General features: G+C 32.0%; 4 protein-coding genes across 4 annotated transcripts; 2 read left to right on the top strand and 2 right to left on the bottom strand.

Moving 5' to 3' along the window:
• Positions 1–323: 323 nt before the first annotated feature.
• LOC118043601 (uncharacterized) lies at positions 324–2,793 on the bottom strand. Its single transcript, XM_035051620.2, has 3 exons — positions 2,563–2,793; positions 1,880–2,128; positions 324–594 (listed from the first exon to the last, which is right to left on the bottom strand). Exons 1-3 carry the CDS (start codon positions 2,581–2,583, stop codon positions 547–549), a joined length of 318 nt encoding a protein of 105 aa, XP_034907511.1. The 5' UTR covers positions 2,584–2,793; the 3' UTR covers positions 324–546.
• A 6,311-nt stretch (positions 2,794–9,104) lies between these two features.
• Positions 9,105–15,702, top strand: LOC118043600 (ABC transporter F family member 5). The gene is made up of 9 exons (XM_035051619.2): positions 9,105–10,108; positions 10,604–10,945; positions 11,646–11,786; positions 11,891–12,070; positions 12,184–12,339; positions 14,505–14,606; positions 14,697–14,825; positions 15,202–15,306; positions 15,392–15,702. Exons 1-9 carry the CDS (start codon positions 9,257–9,259, stop codon positions 15,485–15,487), a joined length of 2,103 nt encoding a protein of 700 aa, XP_034907510.1. The 5' UTR covers positions 9,105–9,256; the 3' UTR covers positions 15,488–15,702.
• Positions 15,703–18,066: 2,364 nt separating this feature from the next.
• Positions 18,067–22,132, top strand: LOC118043598 (uncharacterized). Its single transcript, XM_035051618.2, has 7 exons — positions 18,067–18,320; positions 18,435–18,518; positions 18,609–18,706; positions 18,820–19,100; positions 19,447–19,684; positions 20,467–20,671; positions 21,728–22,132. Exons 1-7 carry the CDS (start codon positions 18,219–18,221, stop codon positions 21,851–21,853), a joined length of 1,134 nt encoding a protein of 377 aa, XP_034907509.1. The 5' UTR covers positions 18,067–18,218; the 3' UTR covers positions 21,854–22,132.
• Positions 22,133–22,770: 638 nt separating this feature from the next.
• Positions 22,771–25,401, bottom strand: LOC118043597 (DNA-directed RNA polymerase II subunit 4). Its single transcript, XM_035051617.2, has 7 exons — positions 25,216–25,401; positions 24,957–25,006; positions 24,763–24,871; positions 24,036–24,113; positions 23,689–23,722; positions 23,535–23,603; positions 22,771–23,094 (listed from the first exon to the last, which is right to left on the bottom strand). The coding sequence occupies exons 2-7, from the start codon at positions 25,003–25,005 to the stop codon at positions 23,017–23,019; spliced, it is 417 nt and encodes a 138-aa protein (XP_034907508.1). The 5' UTR covers position 25,006; positions 25,216–25,401; the 3' UTR covers positions 22,771–23,016.
• Positions 25,402–25,918: the final 517 nt, after the last annotated feature.

The raw sequence follows: 25,918 nt of genomic DNA, 5'->3' as shown, positions 1-25,918 counted from the left end.
GATCACTAAGGAAACCTCTGTATATAGAAGTTAAAGCTTACCCCACAGCCGAAACCTGCCGGAGCTGGAACTCCGGTGCAGTCACTTCCGGGCAGTGCTGGCTTAATAAAGCTGATGATCTGCCACAAACATTCACGGCTCTCATTTTCCAGAGGCCATCCTCATAGAACACCTCCCATAGCCAACAAGGCCACAAGTGTCCATGCATCAGCACCATAATCACCGGGTCAGCCCCATGATTTCATTCAGTGCAAAACTTCTTGTTCTTCCTTTTGTGGGAAAAAAAAAGTGTTTTTCTAGCTAATCTAGTAATCAACCATTGCTCAGAGAGAAGAGAAGATGCATTGGAGCAAAGAAATATCAATCACCATCACTTTACAAAGGTATCATATGTTTTTTTTTTTTCATAATATGGAGGTAACGGGATGAAGAACAAAAACGATACCAAAAGAAAAACTAAAACCATAAAAAAGGCTAAACACGAAATGGTCCCCCAAGTACATCATCGTCACATGCGACACGGCACAAATAATTTGTCCTCTTGCCTCAGGCCTTCACACAGCAGTTGAAGTAGCTAAAAATGCTCCTCCTTGTCTGCAAGGGAAACCAACAGTGAAAGTAAGCCCTAATCCGAATTAAAGATAAGGAAAAATCCAAAGTACTAATTCAAGTGGTTGCAGTTTCAACAATCCCAAGAACAGTATTTCTATTGATGTATCAACTGAACACTTCCTGGATAACAACATCTGTCATGTTGCAAGAGATAAACCAGCAGAAACATTATGTTTCTCAAATTGTTTTGAAAATTCACAAGGGCTAGCTAGGATTTTGTTCAATGTTTTTTAAAATGGTTATTGTTTGGAAATATATTAAAATAATTTTTTATTTTTTAAAAATTTATTTTAAGATCGATTCATTCAAATAATCTTAAAACACTAATAAAAAAATTAATCTGTTATAAAAAAAAATCAATTTTTATAAAAAAAACAAGTTAAACGGAACCCAAAACTATCAATACATGTGCACCACTCGCAATTGCGTACAGTCTAGGCATGTCCAGGATAATCCTCACTTCCGTCTGTGGGCACACATATCTATAATTGCAACAGATGAAAAGTACCTTACAGATTTTTTAAAGTCATATAATTTATTTAAATGCTTGCTTTTAATTCTAAAACCTGCATCCGATCAGACAATAAGCATCTAGAATCACATGAAACAATTATTTAACAATCCAGATGCTCAATAGCCGTACATGATTTCTTTCGAGTTCTTCCCTCTTCTTATGATCTAAGTTTTTATCGAGAAAGGTACTGATCTGTTTGAAGTTCTAAGAAGATGTGAGAAAATCAATGTGTTAATTATTCTTTTGATAATCAAGAGGTAACACAACATACCTAGTCACTTCGAAATAAATTACGTTGAAAAATCACAATAGCTTTGAAAACCACAAAGGAAGACGTGTTTGAACCGCTCTACATTCTAATCATATAACATTCATATCCAGTTAATCAACCTAGTCAGCCGTCCCATGTACTGTTGCCAACCAGGCAGGATTTTTCTTCTCCCTCTAACTCTCTCTCTTCTTTATTTGTCATGTTAGATGGACTCATGGGAGGATGATGCCATCGCCAAGTGGAGTAAGCTTTTTATCAATGGACTCTATATTACCAAGTTGCTATATTGACCCACCATGTTTAAGAGCACAACCAACAATTCCAAACAATTTTCTCCACCATCCCACCACATGCAGGCCACTATCATCCAAGTATTATTTATCATGTTACTCTCTCTATTTCACAACGACCACGATATCACTGTACTTGCTACATCATGTTCAGTAAATTTGTTCCAAATAAAGCTAAAGAAAGAATCTTACTGTGGGGGAGTGATGGTGGCCCTCATGGTAATCGTGGTGGTGGTGATGATCTTGAGTTTGAGCAGGTTTTGCAGCGGTTGCTGTTGGATTGATTAGCTCTTCTTCATTGCCAATACTGGCTCTTGACACATCCTTCTTGTTCTGCTTCCTCATTTCCCTTATTTTTGAGAAATCAAGGGAGTAGTCTGGCAATTCACCCTTCTGGTCCCAGTCCCCAAACTGTGGTACTGATAGCCATGGAGCATTTTTCTTCATGGAAAATATGAAACACGTTTGAGTTATGTTTGCTTATACATAGAAAGAATCGTTAACAACAACAACAACTCCAGCATTCCAATACGTTAAAAAAACGCGTTGGAAACAAAGGCAACATAAAGTGACCTTTGACTGTTTCGTGGTTCCCAGCTTTGAAAAAAGTGAATGATTACTTGATTGAATGTTTCAAAAAGGCCACAAAATAAGAACTCAATTTGAGACCAAAAACGACAAAAACACAGATCTGAAAACGGAAAAAAGGGGGTAATTACACTTGCTAAACCATGCGAGAAACTATCTAATAGCTACACATTAAAAACTAAATAATGAAACTTGAAGGTTCTTGTAGTTCATTGACAGCAGAAAAAAACTAAACCAACGATAAGATTGATGAAAAGAAAAGAAACAGTGACTTGTAGTGGTAGTACCTGATCCTTACGATCCTCCATGAAAGCTTCTAAGAATTAATGAAGTACTATAAGAATGAATGGATATATGATAGCACAAGAGAGAGAGGGGCTGGTTTCAGTGCTGAAAGTTAGAGCAGAGAAGAGGGGCTTGGTTTGTATAGAGAATCAAAGAAAGAACAGTTTGAAGAAACTAGAGAAAGAAGGTGATCGATGGACAGCAAAATGACAGCCTGATTTTTTGCAGTACTAGCTAGTCATCTTATCCCATATATAGGACACGTATTTTTGTTATTTTTGTTGACTAAAATGGGTTTCTGTTCTTGTTTTTATTACTGGATATGCCACTGGGTTTGGACACGCTTTTGCACTTCTGCATTTGCTAGGTGTTTTCTAAGGAAAAGAACACATCCTCCTTAACGCGGCTGGTGGTTAGGTTTGCCTGCGATGGCGTATCGTTTCTTCTTTTTTTCTCTTTCTCTTTCTTGTGTGTGTGTGTGTGTTTCTTTATTTTTTCTTTATTTTTGGGGGTTGTGTAGCACTATTCTATTTTCCAAGTTTCTTAGTCATGCCTTGTCACCTTGTACCATTGAAAAAATAATTTTTTAATATTATTTGAAAATGTGATGTAAATGATATTTCATAAAAAAATTTAAATTTTTTTAATAAAAATTAAATTTTTGGATATGTTTTGGATTATTTTAATACACTGATCTTAAAAATAATTTTTTAAAAATAAAAAATATTCTTTTGATATATTTCAATATAAAAAACATTTTAAAAAGCAATCAAACTATATTTTTAAATAAACTCTTAATAAATGTTACATTTTAAAATCGCAATAATGTTACGTGTTTTATGCTACTGAAATATGGTATGTTTATTTTGATTTGTTTTTTTGTTTATTCACATAAATCAAGTGGATCCAAGACTAGACTTCCATGTGACTACCTTTACGTGTGCCAATCAGAATAGCACAGCATGCATGTCTCCCCTAATTAATAGAAGAAGAAGAGAAAACAAGCATGCATGAAGATGACCAACTTGGCTCTACAATCTGTGTTTAATTTGATGTTGTGATTTTGAATTGTGATATGAATTAATTATTATAATTGTAAATCATGATTTTTTAAGTGTTTTAAATGTTGTTTGGGAATGCGGTGCAAATTATGTTTCATAAATTTTTTTTGTTAAAAATTATTTGTTTTTAGTATATTTTGGATCGTTTTAATACACTCATCTCAAAAATAATTTTTAAAAAATTAAAAATATTATTTTAATATATTTGATACCAAAAATATTTTAAAAAATAACTATAATTACAACTACATTTTCAAATAGATGCTTAATAAATGTTATATTTTAAATCGCAATAATGTTATGTTTTTTTATGCCACTGAATTATGATATGTTTATTTTGATGCCCCATCATTAAAGAATGAGGATCTTTTTTAGTTTATTCACATAAATCAAGTGGATCCAAGACTAGATTTCTATGTTACGACCTTTACGTGTGCTAATCAGAAGAGCACAGCATGCATGTCTCCCCTAATTAAAAAAAAAAAAAAAAAGAGAAAACAAACATGCATGACGATGACCAACTTGGCTCTATGTCTTGCATCCATGTTACAATCTGTGCTTAATTTGATGTTTTGGTTTTGAAGCTTGACATCAATTAATTACTATAGTTATAAATCTTCTTTATTGCGTACACTAGCTATTTGACTCATTTTTCATTGTGAGCCGATTATTTTTTTAATAAAAAAATTTATATAACAATATTTTCTACATGTTTTTTAACATAAAAAATCTTTAAATTGAAAATTATATATATATATATATATATATTTAATTAAATAAATTTAAAAAATTTATACAACTAAAACAAATTATGAATCTTAATTCCTGATCAATTGAAGTTAACCATTAGAACCATGACCTGATTTATTAACTCAATCGGGCCAAACAATTTATTTTATCAATTTTTTTAATTTAAAATAGATATTTGTACAATTAAAAACCAATTAAATATAAAGATATTTATTTGAGATTGAAATACATCTACAAATATTAAGTCGAAACAATTATATTGCCTAATAAAAAATCAATAAAATATTAATAAAAATAACATCATTCCTTTTATATTTTATTTTTTTCCCTTTATCTTAATATTTTTAAAAAGTATACTTTACATGAATGTTCAAACTAAAAATTCAAATTATATATATATATATATATATATATATATATATATATATATAGTACTTAAAGGAACAACAGGACACCCAGGGGTGTTGTTTGCCCGGAAAATAATTTCATATGTTTATTTTCTATTAGAAAAGTTAATCAATGAAAAAAAAGTTTCAATCAAAGAAAAATTTAACTTGATTTTCAAGAAAGTGTTTTTCTTTTATTTTGGATGAAAAATATTTTTTAGAAGTTGTGAAAAATTTAAAAATATTATATTATTTGTTGATTATATCAAATTTAATTCTTAAATTTTTTATTGATATATATTTTGTTTGAATCTTTTTTTTTTCAATTTCATCCCTTAAATTTTGATTTAATTTGATTTTTATATTACTTTAATTCTTATTTTTATGATTTTTATTTGCTTTTCTCTTATTATTTTTTTAATTGAAATTTTTTATATATCAAATTTGGTCTCTATTTTTTTTATATTTGAAATAATTTATGAAATTATTATTATTTTAATTTCATCATTTTTTAATTTTTTTTAATTTGTTAGATTTGATCTCCATTATTTTGATTATTATTTATTTTATTTGAGATAATTTATGAAATTAGATTTTTTTCAATTTCATTCCGATTCAACCTTTTAATTTGTAAAATTTATTCTTTATTATTTTAATAAACTTTTAAAAAATTAAAATATTAACAAATAATTTGTCACCTTATTTTTTATAATAATATATTTTTCAACTCTTTTTTTATCATAACATTGTAAAATATTAGAAATTAATAGACTTTCTCTCTGCCCTCCACCAAGGTGAAAGAAAACCCCAATCAAAAGGCATTGATAAGCAAATGTTCTTTGATTCAAAAACCACAATCATTAGAAAACTTATTATTATGCATTCAAAAACAAAAACCTTCTTCACAATTATTTACTCTTTCTCTAACCAAACCATGACAGCTATAGTATATTTGATTTTCAAACAAATGGGCATGTCCAGTGGTTGCTACTCCATGGTAGTTGAGAAAAACAATTGTATCCAACCTAACGAGAGGGCCATGAACGGGTTGAATAATCAATGGTGAAGAAATAATAGATGGAGTTTTTCAAGGCGGTGCAAGGGCACTTGGTTACCATGGGTTTAGATTTGAAGAGAGTAGATTTTCAAGCAAAGATCTATTGGACCACTTGCCGCCTCCGGTTGTTCCTGTTATCCGACATCCCCCACCTTTGGATCGTGATAGTTCAGCAGGGAGGAGCTCAGGTAAAAATTCTAGGCGTGGAAGAGATAGGAGATCGGCGTGGAAGTTCAAGGCAACGCCGCAAGGCCACCGCGGGTAATGGGGAGAAACAAGCTTTTTGCAGGAGAGGTAAATGTAGGTTTTTCCCCATTATAAAACGAGGGATGATGGATTTGGTCATTAAATTTTGTTGATTTTTTTCCGTCAAAACTAGAGGATATAAAGTGTAATTTTGAGGGTGTAAACTGTAAAGTATAATTTTAAAAAATATAGAGACAAATAAAAAAAAATAATCAAATTACAGCAGTCTCAATATAATTATTCCAAAATACATTATGCAAGAAAAATAAATAAAGATTCACCTGTAAAGGATATATATTGTAACATATATTAAAACTACTTATTTTTTTTTACTGTGGACTGTACAATATAGTTTACAGCAAAAGCTGAGCTTTTTTTTTTTTTTTTGTGTTTTGATTTGTTTTTTTTTAAATTGTTTTTTTCTTCTTTTTTTTCTTTGTGTTTTTAATGGATATTTTTTTAAAAAAAGTTTTTTGTTAATGTTAATTTTTTGTATTCAGTTCTCAAACTCTTATAACACGTATTTAAGGTTTAACAGGTTAATCGAGTTAATTCTGGGTTAACCGGAAATGTTTTTTTTCCTAATCAGTTATCAAACTTTCATGACACGAATCTCAGATTTGACGGGTTAATCTGGATTTTTTTTTTGTTTTTCTTTTTAATTATTTTTTTTCGTTTAAAAGTTGAGGTTTTTTTTTTTTTTTGGCGTTTTGCTTTGTTTTTTTTTTTAAGTTGTTTTTTTCTTTGTTTTTTTAATGGATATTTTTTTAAAAAAATTTTTTTGTTAATGTTAATTTTTTGTATTCAGTTCTCAAATTTTTATAACACGCATTTTAGGTTTAACGGGTTAACTCAGTTAATTTTGGGTTAACCCGAAATATTTTTTCTCCTAATCAGTTATTAAACTTTCATGACACGAATTTCAGATTTGACGGGTTAACCTGGATTTTTTTTTTGTTTTTCTTTTTAATTATTTGTTTTCGTTTAATTTAGTTTGTTAATGTTAAATTTGTTTATTTCGTTATTAAACTTTCATGACATGGATCTCGGGTTTGATGGTTAACTCGGTTAATTTTGGGTTAACCAGTAATTTTTTTTTCCTATTCAGTTATCAAACTTTCATTACACGAATCCTAGGTTTGTCTGGTTAACTTAGTTTGAAGGGTTAACTCAGTTAATTCATATTTTTTTTTCTATTTCTTCATTAGTTTTTTTTTTCTTCATGCAGGCTTTTTTTTTCTTTGTTTTTTTTTTAAAAATTAATCTTTTTTTTGTTTAGTATTTTTGTTTTATTTCTGCTTTTTTCTTCCTTTTTTTTTAAATTTAATTTGTTAATATTAAGTTTTTTTTTCTATTTAATTATCAAACTTTCATGACACGGATTTCAGGTTTGACAGGCTAACCTAGTTTGACGGGTTAACCCAATTAATTCAGATTTTTTTTTCCTTTTTCGTTATTAGTTTTTTTCTTCCTATAGGTTTTTTTCCTTTGTTTTTTTTTCTTTTTAATTAATCTTTTTTTGTTTAATTTAGTTCATTAATGTTATTTTTTTTTATTTAGTTATCACACTCTCATAACATGAATCCCAAGACTCGATTTGGTGGGTTAACCCAGTTGATTCAGATTTTTTTTTTCTTCATTAGTTTTTTTCTTCCAATTTCATCTTTAAATATTGTAATTAACTATAATTAAAAGGCATCAACCTTTTTTCTTTCAATTTCATAACATGAATCTCAAGTTTGACGGGCTAAACTAGTTTGGCGGGTTAAACCAGTTGATTCATATATTTTTTTTTTAAGTAGTTTTTTTCTTTCAATTTCATCTTTTAATATCGATTTGATTAAGAATTAAACTTTATAATTTGTTTTGTTTACTGTTCATTGGATTATTTTTATCCCATGAGGAGATTTTAATGTACTCCTCCTTGCAAAGCACTATTAATCGAAATAATGCTTTACTTTATTGTTTTTTTTTCTATTCAATTAATCTTTTTTTTTTAATTTCATTCTATAATATTAATTTTTTTTTCCTTTTTAATTATCACACTTTTATAAACAGTCAGACTCATATCTAAGGCTCCGAGTTTAATATTATAACCAAACGCACCTAGACTTAGGTCATGCAAGTTTAATATTATTATTAATATTATAAATATAACTTTTGGGTCAGGCGTAATAGACAGACCCAATGCTTTTAGATATAGCTTTGGAGAAATACCTAACAATCTTAGATCTTATTTTTTTTAATATTTTTTATACAAAATAAATTGACCCGCAGCGTAAAGTGTTTGGGCCTCTAAACAAAAGGCTCAGGCGTGGACTTGAAGCAACCTATACATCAAGCTTATTTAATTTTTTTTTTAGGGTAGATGACCTGTCTCCACTCCTAAATATTTTTTTATAAAATAGGTATAAGATTCTAGGTGTTTTAATCCAAAAAAAATTATTTTTATTATTTTTTTTTACCCAAAACACTTTTAATATCTTGAAAAACCTATACATAATCTAAAACAATCTAAAAATCAGTAAAATAAACTAGAGATCAAAATTCTTCCGGAACTCGAATATATAATAAAGCAAAAAAAGCCCACATTGGAGGTAACACTCAGCCCACCAGAACTAAGAAAGGCTAGGAAATAAAGTAGCCAGCTGGATTTGTCTAGCTTTTTTTAATTAAAAAAGGACAAATTAAAAAAAGAAAAACGATTCTGTCTGTCCAGGCAGTTCGTTCGTAACTTGAGCACGTGGTTGGTGCCTAATCATAAGAAAAAGACACAGGTGTCAGTAGCTGACTGGGTAAATAGAATGCTCAATATTGGGTCAGGAGAATTAGCGCCACAGAACTTAAGAGTGTTTGTTATCTGTTTCCACAGCCACAAAAGTTTGCTTGGAGAAAAAAAAAAAAAAAAAACAGAGAAATGCATTTTTAAGGCTTAAATTTGTCAGAAACAAAATTGAATAATAATAATAATTGAAGAGAATTAAGAAAAAAAGAAAAAAAGAAAATTCTTACAGACACTAAAATTTATCTCCTTTGCAATTAAAAGTTGAAAAGCCTCTCCAACACACAACAGTATCTCTTTCTTCATGGGCTGAGTGTTTCTCTCCGCTCCCCTCCACAGATTCTCACTGCCCTGAGAAACACTCTCCCGCCCGAACCCATCATTATTTCCCCTCCCTTTTCTCACTAACCAGTCATGGACTTGTCCACCAAACTCCACTCTACCTTCTTCACCGGCTCAACCTTTTTCAATCCTCGACAAAAATCCATTCTTTTTAAACCAAACCCGTCTCTCTTATCCACTAAATACAACACTAATTCCTTCAAATTCCCTACCAGAAGATCGAATTATAAAACCAAAGCACGCTTATCAACTGCCACGGTGGAAACATCTGGTGCTGACTCCAAAACTGACATTGAATCATTGTTTTCGAGCAATTCGGATGTTGAGTTCGACAAGAAACGCTCAAACAAGCAATCAAACGGTGGGGCTTCAGGGATATCTTCAGGTATTAAGCTAGAAAACATAAGCAAGAGTTATAAAGGAGTTACTGTTTTGAAAGACGTGACTTGGGAGGTGAAAAAAGGTGAGAAGGTTGGATTAGTTGGTGTAAATGGAGCAGGGAAAACGACCCAGTTGAGAATTATAACTGGACAAGAGGAGCCTGATTCAGGGAATGTGATTAAAGCCAAAGCGAATATGAAGATTGCCTTTTTAAGTCAAGAGTTCGAGGTTTCTATGAGTAGGACCGTGAAGGAGGAGTTTATGAGTGCTTTTAAAGAGGAAATGGAGATTGCTGAGAGGCTGGAAAAGGTGCAAAAGGCTATTGAGGGATCTGTGGAGGATTTGGAGTTAATGGGGAGGTTATTGGATGAGTTTGATTTGTTGCAGAGAAGAGCACAAGCTGTGGACTTGGATGAAGTTGATGCAAAGATTAGTAAGTTGATGCCTGAGCTCGGGTTTTCGCCTGAGGACTCAGATAGATTGGTGGCTTCTTTTAGTGGTGGGTGGCAGATGAGGATGTCGCTTGGGAAGATTTTGCTTCAGGTATAATGTTATTTTGTTTTCTCTTTTATAACATGTTGGTTATAGTTTTGAATGATAAGTTTGAGTTCATTTTGTGTAGAAGGTTCAAGTATGACACCTTTGCTTGAATTTGATTTATTGCCAAGAAAATGGTGTGGGGATGTATTGTTTGCTTCCAGAAAATAGATTGGCATTAGTGTTGGTGAAACTGTTTCTTTTTTATTTGAAAATTTCTGAATTTGCAGAGCTTTTTTTTCCTGCTTCACCTCAATCATTGTTAGTGTTTAATATGTGCGTATTCTTTTGGAAGAAGTGATGAGTAGTGGATGCAGCTTGGTCATGACTGAAAACCGGGCTACTTTTTTTGTTTTATTGCCATCACTTTATGGTGTAAAGTAACTTACATTGAGTTTTGAAGCGACAAACAATGGCTGCTCGTTTACATCTAAATATGTTTTGCGATCTTTGGAACAAATGGTCTATAGTGGACTTAAATTTTCAATTGTACATTTGCAGGACCCAGATTTGTTGCTTTTGGATGAACCCACAAACCACCTTGACCTTGACACGATTGAGTGGCTTGAAGGCTATCTCCAGAAGCAAGAAGTGCCCATGGTCATCATATCTCATGACAGAGCCTTTCTTGATCAATTATGTACGAAAATTGTGGAGACTGATATGGGCGTGTCAAGGACATTTGAGGGGAATTATTCTCAATACATCATATCAAAAGCAGAATGGGTTGAAGCTCAGCTTGCTGCTTGGGAGAAGCAACAAAAGGAAATTGAGCACACAAGAGAATTGATAAGTAGGTTAGGTTCAGGAGCAAACTCTGGCCGTGCTTCTTCTGCTGAGAAGGTACAGTGAGAATTAAAAAGCTCCATCTTTTTTTGATCGAATTTCACTTTGAAATATTTTTTTCTTGGTTATTATTCAAGCATCCTCTTGTTGTCTAATGAGCTACTGTATTGAAAGATTCAGTCTATGCTTTGGTATATTAATATGTTTCCCATCTATTAGAACAACTCTGATACATTTCTTACATTCATCTAAATGTTGAAATTACGTTGTTAACATCACAACGCAATTGTGGAGAGAAATATTCAGAGATAGGCCTCATACTAATTTTACAAAAAATGTGAACCTTTCATATCTGCATCCTGTTTGAAATCAAAGACAATGGAGTTCAGAAAATCATATGTAATCAGGATTCTTTAGTTTCTTAGATTGAGATGTCTTCTTCCCTTTTTAAGTTAGCCCACTACATGTGTAGTGGGCAGTTTCTATGCTACCAAACTCACAACATGAAATTTCGTTGTGTTTTTAATTATTTTCTTGTTATTATCTCTATGATTAGATCATTTTATGGTAGTAGATTGACTGGTAACCTAGTAAGAAAAATTGATGCTGCCCTTGTTCTTTTTTCCTGCCTTCATATCTAGATTGTTTTTTTCCCCACCAGGTGAGGTCCTCCTCTACAGCCTGGCTCCTGTATTTTTTCCTGGTTGCTTCAGTGTTCACTTAACTTTTCCAAAACATTTACTTTTCATCATTACAGAAACTGGAGAGACTTCAAGAAGAGGATCAAATAGAGAAGCCATTTCAACACAAACAGATGAAGATCAGGTTCCCAGAGCGCGGGAGAAGTGGAAGATCTGTTGTTGCCATTAATAATTTGGAATTTGGTTTTGAGGATAAGGTGAGCTACTTTACAGGGAAGATGATGTTTGAAATATTGAGTTCTCTATTTCACCTTGATCTTCTAGATACATTATTGATAGTTATAGCTTGCTTTTGTACCAGGTGCTTTTTAATAAGACGAATCTTATGATAGAAAGAGGCGAGAAAATTGCTATTATTGGTCCAAATGGATGTGGTAAGAGTACTTTACTGAAACTGATCATGGGTTTAGAGAAGCCAACAGGAGGCCAAATTATGATTGGGGAACATAATGTACTACCGAACTATTTTGAGCAGAACCAGGTGTGCTTTCCTAATCAATCAGATGCCATTTCCCATCCAGTGACTCCTTCATGGTTTCTTGCTAATTTTAATTGTTAGACAGATCAACTGAGTATAGTCTGTTCTCTTTGTAGGCTGAGGCACTTGATTTAGATAAAACAGTAATTCAAACAGTGGAAGAAGTTGCGGAGGACTGGAGACTTGATGATATAAAGGGACTCCTTGGTCGTTGTAACTTCAAAGCTGATATGCTGGATAGAAAGGTTTTACTTTTGAGTGGTGGTGAGAAGGTAAACTAAACTGGGATTCTCCTATTAAACCTTAAATCTCATATATTTGCACTCTCTATGCGCTATTGTTTCTTTTACCTTGTGTTTGGAATCCGCCGAATTTAATTCATTTGAGAGGTTTTAATGAAATCTTATTTTTGAAATCATTTTAAATTTTTGAGTGTCAAGATTGAATTCTAAATGGAATCCAATCTCTAAACATGGTAAAAAGGTAAATCTGATGTCAACCTTTTTGATTTACTACATTAAAAAGAAGAAATTAATGTTAAAACTAGCTTTCCAAAATACCTATCTACCCATCTCTTGTTTTAGAGACCTTTGAAGAAATAAGATGAAGGTGATGAGCGTGATATAGGAAACAAAATGAATTGAATTCTATTTCTTCCAAACATGTGAATTCAATTTATTTATCAATTGAACTCAATTAATATAATTGATTCTAAATAGCATGTAAAGAAATTTCTTTTGCATTTTGAATCTTTTATTGAAAATTGCTTCCATTCTTTAGTACATATTATTTTGCATGGAGCTCATGATACTAGACAGGTTTAACATACATTATCTACTGAAAAATTGGATGAGAAAACAAATAATACTTCCTTCAATCTGTCTCATGGTCAATATATTTTTCTATTCCTTTTTAATGAGATGGATACTTGGCTTTCTTTCAATGCTATGTATCATTGCTGATGCTTCTCATTATGCGCTGCTGAGTTCAACAAGTCAGTGCAAGCACCATATAATTTCCTTCCTCACATAATAACAAGATGAAGTTAGGCTATATTCATCTAGCTATAATGCATATCATGAGCTGCACACCACTCCTACATAGGATGAGGCTCTTGATACATATAAAATTATGGACCAAGGAGAAAGAAGCTCGGCGAGAAGAGGAGTGTACCATGAGAGAAACAAGGAGGTCTCCTCTTCACAATCATTAATGGTTATTTTTGTTGGACATGATGATCAGGACTGTTGAGGAATCTGCAGAAGAATTTTAAATTAATCATGGTTTCATGAATGAGTTGAGTTATGGCTTGGTGGGTTTACATCAGGGTTTGCTAAAGAAGGTTCACCTTTTCTTGTCCATGCTCATGAATGCTCAAATCTCAATCACATGTCACTGTGACATAAATCATACTCTGGTTTCTTTCTATCACACTATTGGTTCTTTCTTATGGGTGAAGGCCACCTCTTCTATACACATAAATACACTTCCTAATTACATCATTTTCTACAATACTGTACTGCTACTTTGGATATTATTGTATCCATTGGATCTGCCTAATATGATATCTCCTGGCTCCCTGTGCATCGTCACCAATCCTCACCTGTCATGTTTGATCTTCCTTTTCCTTTTGATGAATAACTTTGGGTATTGAAAGCCACGTTTGATCTTTCGAAGTATTTCTTGCACATTTTTTTTTAAATTTCATGTTTATTATTGCATTACTTGCATGCAGCATTGCATCACCTCAATAATTATTTAATAACCAGCTAACATGCCCTTGTGTTAAACCTGAAAATATTATTTATCATGAAAAAGAAGTGAAATTATTATTATGTTGATATCATTAGTAAGAAATCAGTCTAATTTCATGACCAAATACAATCATCACAGTTTTTGATATGCTAATAAACCATTAAATATATCATTTTAGAGGTTAGTCTTTGATTAAATGTAATCAAAACTTGTAATTCTGTTGGTCTTCCTAGAATTTAGTTGGTCCTTTCGCTTTTAATCTAACTTTTCATTCTCTCATGGACTTATGAATGTTAAACTCATTAGAAGTAGAGTACTCAACTGATAAAATCACAAAAATTACAAGCTGTTGATATCCCAGATTGAAAATATTTTAAACTCATTAAGGTGTAAACATATTTGCACTTCTATAAATAGCATAGATAAATTCAGTAAGGAACCCATCACCTTAATTAATCATATGCTTTTTGTGATGAATAGGCTTTTGTTACATGACATGACAACTAGCTTCTTGTTATTGGTTGAGCGGGTTCATTTCTACAACTTTGTATCACTGGAACACAGATTATACCAGCCATGATTTTCTATACTAATTCTTTTAATTTTGCTCTCTTACATTTTCTATTATTTTTTCTTTTAATGAAGCTTGAAGTTTTGAGTGTTGTTTTTCTGTTTCGTTCAGGCACGTTTAGCATTTTGCAAATTCATGGTAAAACCTTCAACTTTACTAGTTTTGGACGAACCAACTAATCACTTGGATATACCTTCAAAAGAGATGCTTGAGGTTTGGTCTTTTCCTTATTTCTTTCCATTCCTTCTACATTTTATTTTGCTTTAGACATTGCAGTCAATTTATGCCTGTTTATGACATCAGGAGGCCATATCAGAATACAGTGGCACAGTCATTACAGTTTCTCATGACCGGTACTTCATAAAGCAAATAGTTAATAGAGTAGTGGAAGTCAAAGACGACAAGTTACAGGATTATGCAGGCGATTACAATGTAAGTCCGTTTACTTCTCTCTCTTCCCTCACCCACAACTATACATCTTTGGGCGTGCTATTCACCTAGAGTAATGGTAGCAAAGTCGCAAGATTCACATCTAAAACTGGGTCGATTTATTTTTCAAGCCTGTTTCATGTTGAAATTGTATGTAACCACAACGAATATTCATATGAATGTCTGATTAGCGAGTTCAAAGTTTCTATTATGGAACTTTGGTGATTAGGCCTCATTTATTTTTACTCGGATCTTGATATATTGAAGATTAAGTAACCAGAGTTTCTTACTAAGGCGGCGCAAGTAGAAGTCTGGGGTTTATTTTAATCTTAGACTTCGGATGCTAATGGTTTTGTGGCTCAATTTTTGTGATCCACAGTATTATCTAGAGAAAAACCTTGACGCAAGGGAGAAAGAGCTTGAACGTGAGGCAGAGCTTGAGGACAAGGCTCCCAAAGTAAAGGCCAAATCCAAGATGTCAAAGGTGAGTTCTATCCTCTTGTTTACTCCCACTGCAAAGTAAACAATGGCGGTAATTTGAGCCATAGTTTTGTCGTCTTTTATTACAGGCTGAGAAGGAAGCTCGAAAGAAACAAAAAATGAAGGCCTTTCAAGCTGCCAAACAAAAGTCAAAAGGGTTGAAGAATTCCAAGAGATGGAATTGACAGCTATACACTAAAAGATTGAACATCACACTTTGTTAAACTAATTTTATCTTGTAAAGATCCTAGGAAGTGAGGCGGCCTGTTTTGTGCCCGGAACTCGACCTTTGTATATAAGATCAATAGAAAGGCAGGTCTTGGTTCAAAATTGTAATGGGAAATCTTGTGATCCAAGTTTCTGCTTTTGGTTTGACCATGTTATAAATTGTCTTTATCAATCTTATGTTACGGATTAGATTAATTTTTTTAATGCAAAAAATAAAAAAAAAATCTAGATGTTGTTAATGTATTTTCTAGTAGGAAAATTTTTAAATTATATGAGGGTTAACTTGATATTAACTAATCAACTTGATATGATTCAAAAATAACTCAAGACAATCATTAAAAATATAGTTTAAAAAAAAATACTTTTAAGATATTTTTTCTAAAATATTGAAACTAAAATATATTGGATTAATTTAGTTTTAACTTGAATTAACTTGTTAAATTTACGACTCGGGTAATGAGACCGAGATAACTTCATAGAAAACATATCAAAATAAATTATAAAATTTAATTCTCAATCAACCCAACATTAAAAATAAAATTGAAAAAAGCCTAAAAACAAACAATTTGAACTAATCTAGATTAATTTTATCAAACTTTAACCTCGTTATATGATTGAGACAATTCATAAAAAACAAATTAAAAACAAATTATGAAACTTAATTTTCAATCAATTTAATATTAAAAATAAAAATTAAAAAATAAAATAAAAAAAAAAAAAAAAAATCAACTCATAAAGTCAACTTAGTCAAACCACCAAACATGTAACTCGTGTTAATCCATCAATAAGAAAAAAAAAATCAATATTAAAAGTTTAATCATATGTCAAAGGATGAGAAAATTGCCAGAAATAAAGTAGTAAAAAATAAATAATTTACATCCTTAAGCTCTGGCACACATAAAAAAATCAATAAAAAATATTGAATTATTTACAGGTTTATTATTATATTTTATTTAACTACTAAAGAACTTTTATGATAATAACATTAAGACTTTTCTATTAAACTAAGATTTGATATGATTTCTTATTAAGATTTCTGTATTCGTAAAAAAAAAACATAACCCAGAAATTTACAATCCTACTATTTATTACCAATATAGAATAAAATTAGAAAAGGAGATGAAAAGGTTTATATCTAGAAAATAGCAGACAAAACAAGGAAACAAGTATAGTGCAAAATCATTAAAAAAAAAAATTGTAAGGACTCAAGTTTTTATTGTGGATTTCAATAGTAAATGTCAATTTTACCATGCCTTTTTTTAATGATTAAAAAGTCATTAAAGTGAGAAGCTGATCATTCTAGCAAAATTAAAAGATAAATGTAAATGTTTCACACTAATTATCTATTCTATTTTACCCATTTTTATTTATTTTAAGCTAGAGGTTAATTTTCATTGTTAATAACAAATATTTTTTGTTTAAATACAACTCTTTTATATATATAAATATAAATAATAATCTCTTCAAAGCATTATGAAATTAAAAAAATACATTTAAAAAGATTAATCACAATTTAAAAAAGTTGAGCCAAATAGTTTAAAAATAAAAAAAGAGCTTATTGATCAAATAAGAAAACACAATGAAAGAAAAGGAGAGACAAAGGTTCAATCCATGTTGAACTCGTAGGCTAGGCTTGCGCTATTTTAAATAAGTGACTATCAGTAGACTAATTTGGAATATTGAACTCTTTTAATTTTAAATCAAGTGATAATCACTTGTTGTAGCAGGATAAGACTTATTCGAAGAAAGGTGATTTAAACATCAAGGATGTTACAATGTTTTGATTTTTGAAAATGTCAAAACTATAAAACATTGTTAAAAATAAGTGAACATTGATAAATTAATTTTTAGTGAATTTGCTTCACTCACCCTTGAACGCGTTTTTTTTTCATTCTTGTACGTAGGTTTTACTTCGAAGTTTCATGTCTGAATCTAAAAATTTTAAAAAGTCATATGAATTGAATAAAAAATATTTCAAAAATTAAACATATATATTTTTTTTTTTTTTTTTAAATATTTTTTATAGTAAAAAAATGTAAACTATACAAAGGCTAATCTAATATGAACATCAACTTAACAGGTTCAAAATCAATTTAGATGATTGATAAATATATTTAATTAAATAAATATTTTAAAATATAAAAATAAAAAAATCTTAATATTAAAAATAAAATTTAAAAAAATAGCTCAAGTTAACCCGAATTAACCAACTAAATCTAAAAACTCAGTTTAAAAAATTAAAATATCCTTATAAAAATTAAATCCAAATAAATTATAAAATTTAAATTTTAATAAACTTCAATAAAAAAAAAACCCAAAATACTATTCCAATGGCCTATGAATTGTGAGGAGGTGAATAATCCTGCTATTTTAATTCTTTTAATTTTTTTTAATTAATTAATAATTAGTATACGATTCATAAAAAGAAAATCAAGTCTTTTAATTGAATAGGATCTGAATAAAGAGCAAAAATAAATAAATAAAGAAAAAAAAGAAGAAAAAAAACAGTGCTTAAAAATAAAACGGTGCGTTGGTAGCAGTGTTAAGTTGTTCTGATACGGAAACCAGCAGCAACCGCCGTTCTAAGAAAGGACAGAAGCCTCGAAGTAAACTTCGCTAGTTTCATGGCCATATTTAGGTCGTTTCTTTTGTAACGGAGGAAGAGTTAAAGAAAAGTAAAAGAGAGTGATGGGTGGTGGTGGTGGAGTACTGCTAGGCATGCCTGGACCATGGGCTGATGATAATCGTGAACCATCTGATTTTTACACTTCCAAAATCGGTGGACTCCCTGTAAGTCTTTTTTCTTTTTCTTCAAAACATCCCCTTCACTTAATCGTACTTTGCTATTTACTTTTTTTTTTTTTGATTGAATGAATTGTGAGCATTCTTTCTCTTACTAAACAGGATTGGCCTTTTCCTGCCGAGAACTTAGCACCCAATTTGCTTATTTGTGGTACTTGTGGAAGTAAGCTCTGTCTTGTTGCCCAGGTTTGTCTTTGTATATATTTTTGAAAGTGAATTGATGGGTCTTTTCTGGAGAATTATTTTTGTTAAAAAAGTTTTGTACTTTCTCTCTAGGTTTACGCTCCAATTTCTAGTGGAACCTTAAACATTGAAGATCGAACTATTTTAGTGTTTGGTTGTATAATACCAAATTGTGGGAACACCCCTCTTAGGTATTTTCAGTTTCAGTATTCTGTTAATCATTTGATTTTTTTCCCTATCTACAATGTTGTCTGATTTGATGTGGTAGTTATTAGTACTATTTGTTTGATTCTGTTGTTTGCAGCTGGCGAGCTCTTCGTGTTCAGAAAGTGGACGGCGAGAGCGAGTCATCTGTGAGTACAGAAGAAGTGGTCCCTTCAACTCCACCAGTGTCAGTTTCAAAAACTAACTGGCTGGATGATGATAGTGATGAAGACATTGATCTTGAAGCTTTGAGTAAAGCGCTTTCTGAGGCTGGAACATTGGCTTCTCACTCCAAGAAAAAAGATGGGAACCGACGATCCGAGTCTGTTGTAAAGAATTCCACTTTGGTGGCAAGGACAGGAGTAGACATGGAAACACCTGGTAAAGTTTTTTTTTATGAGATTAGTCTTGACATGTCATAAGAAACCCGTAGGCGTGTTGCGTGATTATAATATGTTAATTGGAGATTCATAACCTTGCATCAGCCTCATTCATTCTAACCAAGGTAACTTTGTTTGGAATGGGTCTGACAAGAGAGTGATTGCCATGGTTGATAAGGGTACTTACATCTTTTCTTTCTTCCTCATGCCAAGAGTCTGTTAAGCATTTGCTTCTTTTCAATATTTGGCGACTTCTTGTCTAACTTTTGCTTTTATCTTCCCCCCTTAAGTAATGACACTTTGTTTATTAAGTTTCTCCTTGGTTCATTTTTGTTTGGTAATTGCAGTGGTTCCTTGCTTTTATATGTATACCCAAGAACCATCCTCAAAGGACATTGTTTCTTCCATATGTTCAACTTACTCTGAACTTTCCGTTAAGGAGGAACAAAATTGCAATTACAATGATGATGAAATGGGAGATGCAGGGGAACAGGAAGCGTATGAATATGATAAAGCCTTAAGTGCTGACAGGACATACCTCAAGTTCAAGAAGCAGTTGGATGCAAACCCAGATCAATGCTTCAGGTATTGACTCGTGGAAGTTATATTTTGATTAGCAGACAGTGATAACTTGCCACATTAGCTATATTTGAGTACCACTGTCACGATTGATGATTGTATAGTCTCGGGTTATAGCTTGTTATCACTTAAGGAGCTTTGGGCTTCTTGAACAAGCAAAAATCAGGGAAGACATCCGAACAATGTTGCCTTTAACAGGTTGTGACATGAAGTTTAGACACTTTAGATATACACAAGGGGTTTCTTACTTTATCGAAAAAAATGTTGAACAGATATTAGGTTCTCTTTTCTCCAATTTCATCACTACCCTATATTAGGGATAGCCATCGCCATTTTTAGCATCACTCCTGGAATCAGGCTCCTTCTCATGTGAGGCGTCAATTGTTTGTATCTTTAAAAGATTTATTAATACTGTGGTGGAGTTGATCCGATGGAGATCCCATGAATTTTTCATTAATTTGGGTCTTTTGGCGCACCTTTATACCTGTTATGCTGACGGAGACATCCCCTTTTCACCTTGATCTGGTCAAAATATTAGAAATTTCTAGCTTGTCATGCTTATTTTTGGCACCTACTTGATGATTTGGAGTCTTCCACTATGAGCTGGAAATACAGGCAGCAAATAAGCCTTCTACAGTTTTACATGGATATTAGAAATTTGTTTTCTTTCCTGTAAATCTTTTCCTTGTGGGTTATCAATTACCATTTCTTGATCCCACAGCACATTTTACATCTCAGTTCTAATCTTCCCCTATCTCCTTGTAATTGTTCTTCGGTTGTTTACTCAGGCACTCGTATGGTGGAAAGCCACTTCTCGCCACAGCAGAGCTGGGAGACCCTGGCAACTGCAAGTTGTGTGGTGGTTTCAGGCACTTTGAGATGCAACTCATGCCCCAATTAATATCTTTTCTACTAGATGGGGCTGATGATTGTCAAAAAAATGTACTAGAGAATTGGAACTGGATGACCCTTGTCATCTATACTTGCTCCAAGGTGAGTTTTTTTTACTTTCCTTTATTCTGGGTTATAGTTTTTTTCTCAGATAGATTAACTTTGGTCCTGTTTGTCTTGTTTGAGAGCGTTGTAGAAGTTACTTTTCAAAAAGCTTTTCGTTAAAAAATGTATCAAAATAATATTTTTTTCTAATAAGAATCTAAATAGTTAAGTAATAATTACTTAATGCATCTAAAAGAATTAGGTGTCAACTCATCTCTTCATCATGAACAGTGAAGGAGTTTTTTTTTTTATTTCTCTTTTTTTTTTCTTGTTTCTCCCTTTTTTTTTTGTCATTCTTTTCATAATTTCGTCTTTAATATTTGTTTTATTTTGAATGTCTTCATAAATTATATCAGTCTACTTTCTATAAGGTTATTATAATCTGAAACAAACTTCCCGATATTTAATTTGTGCCTGGATTGTGCTCGATTTTACAAGTTTTTTTTTTTTTTTGTTATTGTTTATTTAAAATCTTTTTTTAAAAAAGTTTTTAAACTCGGATTATGGGTTTGATGTGTTAAGTTGTAAAGCCCGAGTCAATTTAACATGTCACTGTTTTAATATTAAAAAAAATTCATATTTTTTAAAAGCTAAACCATGTTTTTAACTGGTTGTTCGAGTTTATCTAGGGACTCTCTAAGTCGACTAGGCCATGTCGTGACAACTTTCACAATTTAATTTTAAAGATGTGCTAGTTAAAGAATCAGGTTAGAAAATTTCAAGGTAGATTTAATAAATCAAGTTTTACAACTATCAAGTTTTATGGATCTTGATTTCTTTTTTCTTACTTTCAAAAGAATTTGTTTGATGCGTAGAGCAGCCCTGGAAACTAGTGAAATTCAAAAAATCTTAAACTAGAAAGAAAAAAGTAATAACGCGCCTGTCTATTGACATATCATAACGCACTTGTAAATATGTAGGGCTATTAACCCATGCTTATTGACGCATTAATTACATGTCAAATAGAACACTTGCTCGTACACCATTGAGATTCCCGTGCAGTCTTTGGCTGATTGAGTTTTAAATCCTTACGTTCTATATTTATTTTTTCAGAGCTGTTCCAATTCATTTGATCGAGAAAAATCCACAACCAGTGGGTGGATTGTGGCAGAGGAAGCTGTTTTGGTACAATTTGAGAAAGCCCTGCACGAGTCAATTCTCCCTGGTTATTTCTCATGATGTGTTACAATACTGCTGGAGTGAAAGAGTAGAAATCCAAGATACACTCTTTTTTCTTCCTCTTCTGGGTGCGCTTGATTAGCATTAGTGATTTATCCTTGTCTGGTGTATTTTGTTCTCGGTTTCTGTAGAATTAAATGGTTGATGTGTAGAAAGAGGGGAGTGCCTGTAAAGAAAGGCTGGAAAGAGCTCCGATGCAGAGATTGGAGACTGGACTGGCTTTTTAAATTTTGATTGTTTTTTTGCTTAAAATAAATTAAAAATTTGTGTTTTTAGATAGTTTTGATTTGATGTGTTAATATTAAAAATAATTTTTAAAAAATAAAAAAAATTATTTTAATATATTTTTAAATAAAAAACACTTTAAACACCACAACTGCTATTACAATTCCAAATTAAAGTGGCTGTTGAAGCTCTGTAACTCTTGGTTTGGTGTTTTTGACATATCCTTACGTTGAAGTTGTTATGGTCGAAATCTCATTCTTGTTTCTCTCCTAGATTCAGCAACTTGTCTGTGAAAATCTATCCATTTATTAATAAAATTATTATTCAGGTTTTATCATTCAAGTTTTGAAATGAACATGTCTCTATGCTCCTTCGCAAAGGAGTGGAGTTTTGATAATCTATGAAACGCAAACGCGTCCACAGGGAGCGAGCATCATGTCTGCCTCCAATCAATTTCCTTTTAGCTGGAGTCAAAATTCGGAGAGAATAACCTCTCACCAAACTTCTCCAGTCTTGGTTTAGGGAATTGAAAGAGACCAGAAAACTCCAAGCTCTAAACACCCGTTTGTTTTTTTTGCAGGAAAAATGTTGATTTCTTCCATCAAAACCAAATAGCCAACTTAAAATAAGCAACAGTTTGTGAATTATATGTTCAGTTCGTCTTTCATCATATAACCATTAATAAACGGGCAGAATCAAACAAAACTATAATATTTGAGCATCATGAAGTTGATATCTAATACAAGTACTGTCATGTTAGAGCAGTATCACATCCCGAGCAACACCACACAGCCATAAGGATTTGATGCAGATAATATTTTGAACAATATTGATTGCCATCAATAGCTTAAATTATCCTCTTTCTAATAATAATTAAAAATCTTGAACATTCAGATGACAGACATCCAAATTTGAAATGGATGAGGATATACTGGCCACTATTCGAATTTCTTGATCAATGACAGGTCATTCAGCATTTTTTCGATTGCTTCATCATCATGAGCTCGGCCTTTGGTCTACATAACACAGACATTTGGTTAATTAACATTAAAATCAATTTTCTTAATCAATTACAGTTCATTCAACATTTTCTCAATCGTGTCATCATTTGGAGCCTGGCCCTTATGTGCACATTACAAAGGCATTTGGAGGACAAACATGCTTTGAATGATGAGAATCACATATTATAATGAACACAACACTTGTCAATTCCTTTTTCGAGTAGTGCCTTGTGATACTGTAAGAAAAGGCTGAAAACCAATAAAAACCCGACAAGATGATTAAACATAGCATGAGTTTTTGGTTTGATTTTTGTTCATTATGTAAATGGGAGGAGGGCGGAGGGATCCCGGATTGGTAACATGCATCAATTTATTTTGTTTGTCTCCACTATTAATATCATTATAACTCCATGTTGATCTATATAGAAGTACTCTTAAATAGAAGGACAACTAACCTTGATAGAAGGTACCATGGCAATAGCTTCCTCCACTGTTTCAGGACAAAGGTTGCCAAGAACACAAAGCTGCACCAAAAAGTATAATATCTAATGATTCTTTTACCAAGAGGAAACTTGAAAATTTCAAATCACAAGTAATTGTGCAATTTACCTCGAATTCAGCCAACTGGTATCGGCTAAGAATTCTGAAAATTGGTTAAGTTTACACACACCGCTGCAAGATACTAGAAATTTGAACAAACTATAAACCAATACATGCATCATCCTCGAACTAACAAATCCACCCCATCTTTTATTGATGAAAATCAATTGCCATGCTCCTTTGACCAGCCACTCAATAAAATCAAGTTCAATCATAGAAACTTAAATCCAAGGCAACCAAACACAACAAGACAAGCAAAAGGAAACCCTCAACTTTATAAAAAACATAAGTATTGGATGCTATTTAAGTCTTATGCAACATGCTAATATCATCATTTCTTTAAAGTTCAAGGATACTCTCGAACTTGTCTCACAGCATCGGGATTTTTGTAGCGGCTAAAGCGCTTCACATACTGCAGTGATTTCTCAAATACTCTGCAATGCAAATACAGACATCACGTAAACTTGTATACAAACAATACATAAACACATTTACTAATAGAAAAGGTAGTTTCAGAGCATGCAAAATGTTGACAGTTTTCATCCTTGCTTGAGAAACCACTGGGGGCAGATCTTGGATTTATTTATTTATTTTCTTTTTCCCAGCAGGGGCAAACTGCACTGGTAGTATTTAATTTTTACAATGAGGTTACCACAAAACATTGCATCATTGACCTCCTAGTTCTTACATTCACAATTTAGACTAAGCATGTATATCAAAATAAACAACCGACTCATCATAATTGAGGAAAGAGGAAATCTGGGATTAGCAGCTACATGAACATAAGCTTCTCACAGTCATTAAGATGAATTAGATAAACTCAACAAAAAAGGAAGAGATTGGAAAGAGATTTGCTCATTTAGCTAAATCAAACAAAAGAAAGAAGAAACTTTCCATGATTCTTTCATCATCTCCCTCTGAAATCAACTCATGCCATTCAACTTAGGAAGTCAGTTTGCAAATTTATGCTCACCTCAAAACAAGTTAAAAGCTACTCAAGCAAATATAATCCCTTATCACAAGGAAAACTTGAAAGCGTTGCATAGCGCGGTAATATACCAAGAAAGTAGCAATATAACTTACTGGGATACTTGATTCATAGGATCATCAGACATCTGTTGAAGCTGCTCATACTTATGCTCAAGAATTAAAGCAACCTCACAATTCATTAAGCACTTGGCCTTCAAAAAATCTAAAAAGAAAAAGAAAACCATCATTACAAATTTTTAAATTGCAAATAAAAAAATTGATATCAAAACACAAAGATAGATTATGACCATCTCCGATTTTGAGCTCGGCCGCATTCTCTTCCTCTTCTCCAGACATACTGTGACACAAATAAACCAAGCACAGCCAAATAAACAAAAAGAACAAGAGGAACAGATTTCTTATTTCAAAGCTCAATATTTTTCGAACTTCATCATGAACCCTAAAGACAACCGGTTTTCTAAGATTTCAGACACAGAAAGCTGTTTGATGATGATGTCAAGGAATCGAATCCAGATTAGATGAACTAAAATAGTTTTCAAAGATTACCTTAGACTATTCTTTTCAGGTTTTTCCCTTAGAGAGAGTGAGTGAGTGAGTTTGGGATGATCAATTTGGGGTTGAAAAGTGAATCTATATTTCTGTATTTGTGGGCAGGGAGGAGCACGTCAATGGCTTCTTGGTCCCTTTGAACACGTTCTTGCCTCTTCCAATAGTAACTTGCCCCTCTCTCTCGTGCTGTTGCATTTTAAACATTCTGGCGTAAACGGGGATTAAAATCAAAAGGGCTCAAAGCCCACAAATTCAAATTGGTATATAGCCCAACTAATAAACAGGCCTCAAAGTTGATTAATGTCTCCCCCCCCCCCCCTTAAATTATAAATAAATTTTTAGACCTCCCAAATCTCTCGCCGGTTGAATTTTAAGTACACAAAATCCTATTTTCTCGTCTTTTTGGGATTCATTAGATCTTCCAAAGAAGAACAAGGTGTTCTCTTGAATAAATCAATTCATTTGAGACCTTGCAGATCCACTCCTTCAATCGAACTGTGTGGTGCATTATTTTTTCTGATATGGCTATCATTTTTTTGATTTTTTTTGTCAATTTCTTTTTTTTCCCTTTTTATTTATTTAAGCTTTCAATTGAAAATTTTGGGTTTACCTTTAATTTATTTTTATTTAAATTTTTACCCTTATTTTTTTAATTACAATTTTTTTTTTTATTTTAGATCCTTTTACATAATTTATTTTT

Source organism: Populus alba, chromosome 7, assembly GCF_005239225.2.
Source record: "Populus alba chromosome 7, ASM523922v2, whole genome shotgun sequence".
Lineage (NCBI taxonomy): Eukaryota > Viridiplantae > Streptophyta > Magnoliopsida > Malpighiales > Salicaceae > Populus > Populus alba.
This window is presented reverse-complemented; position numbering and strand designations above follow the sequence as displayed.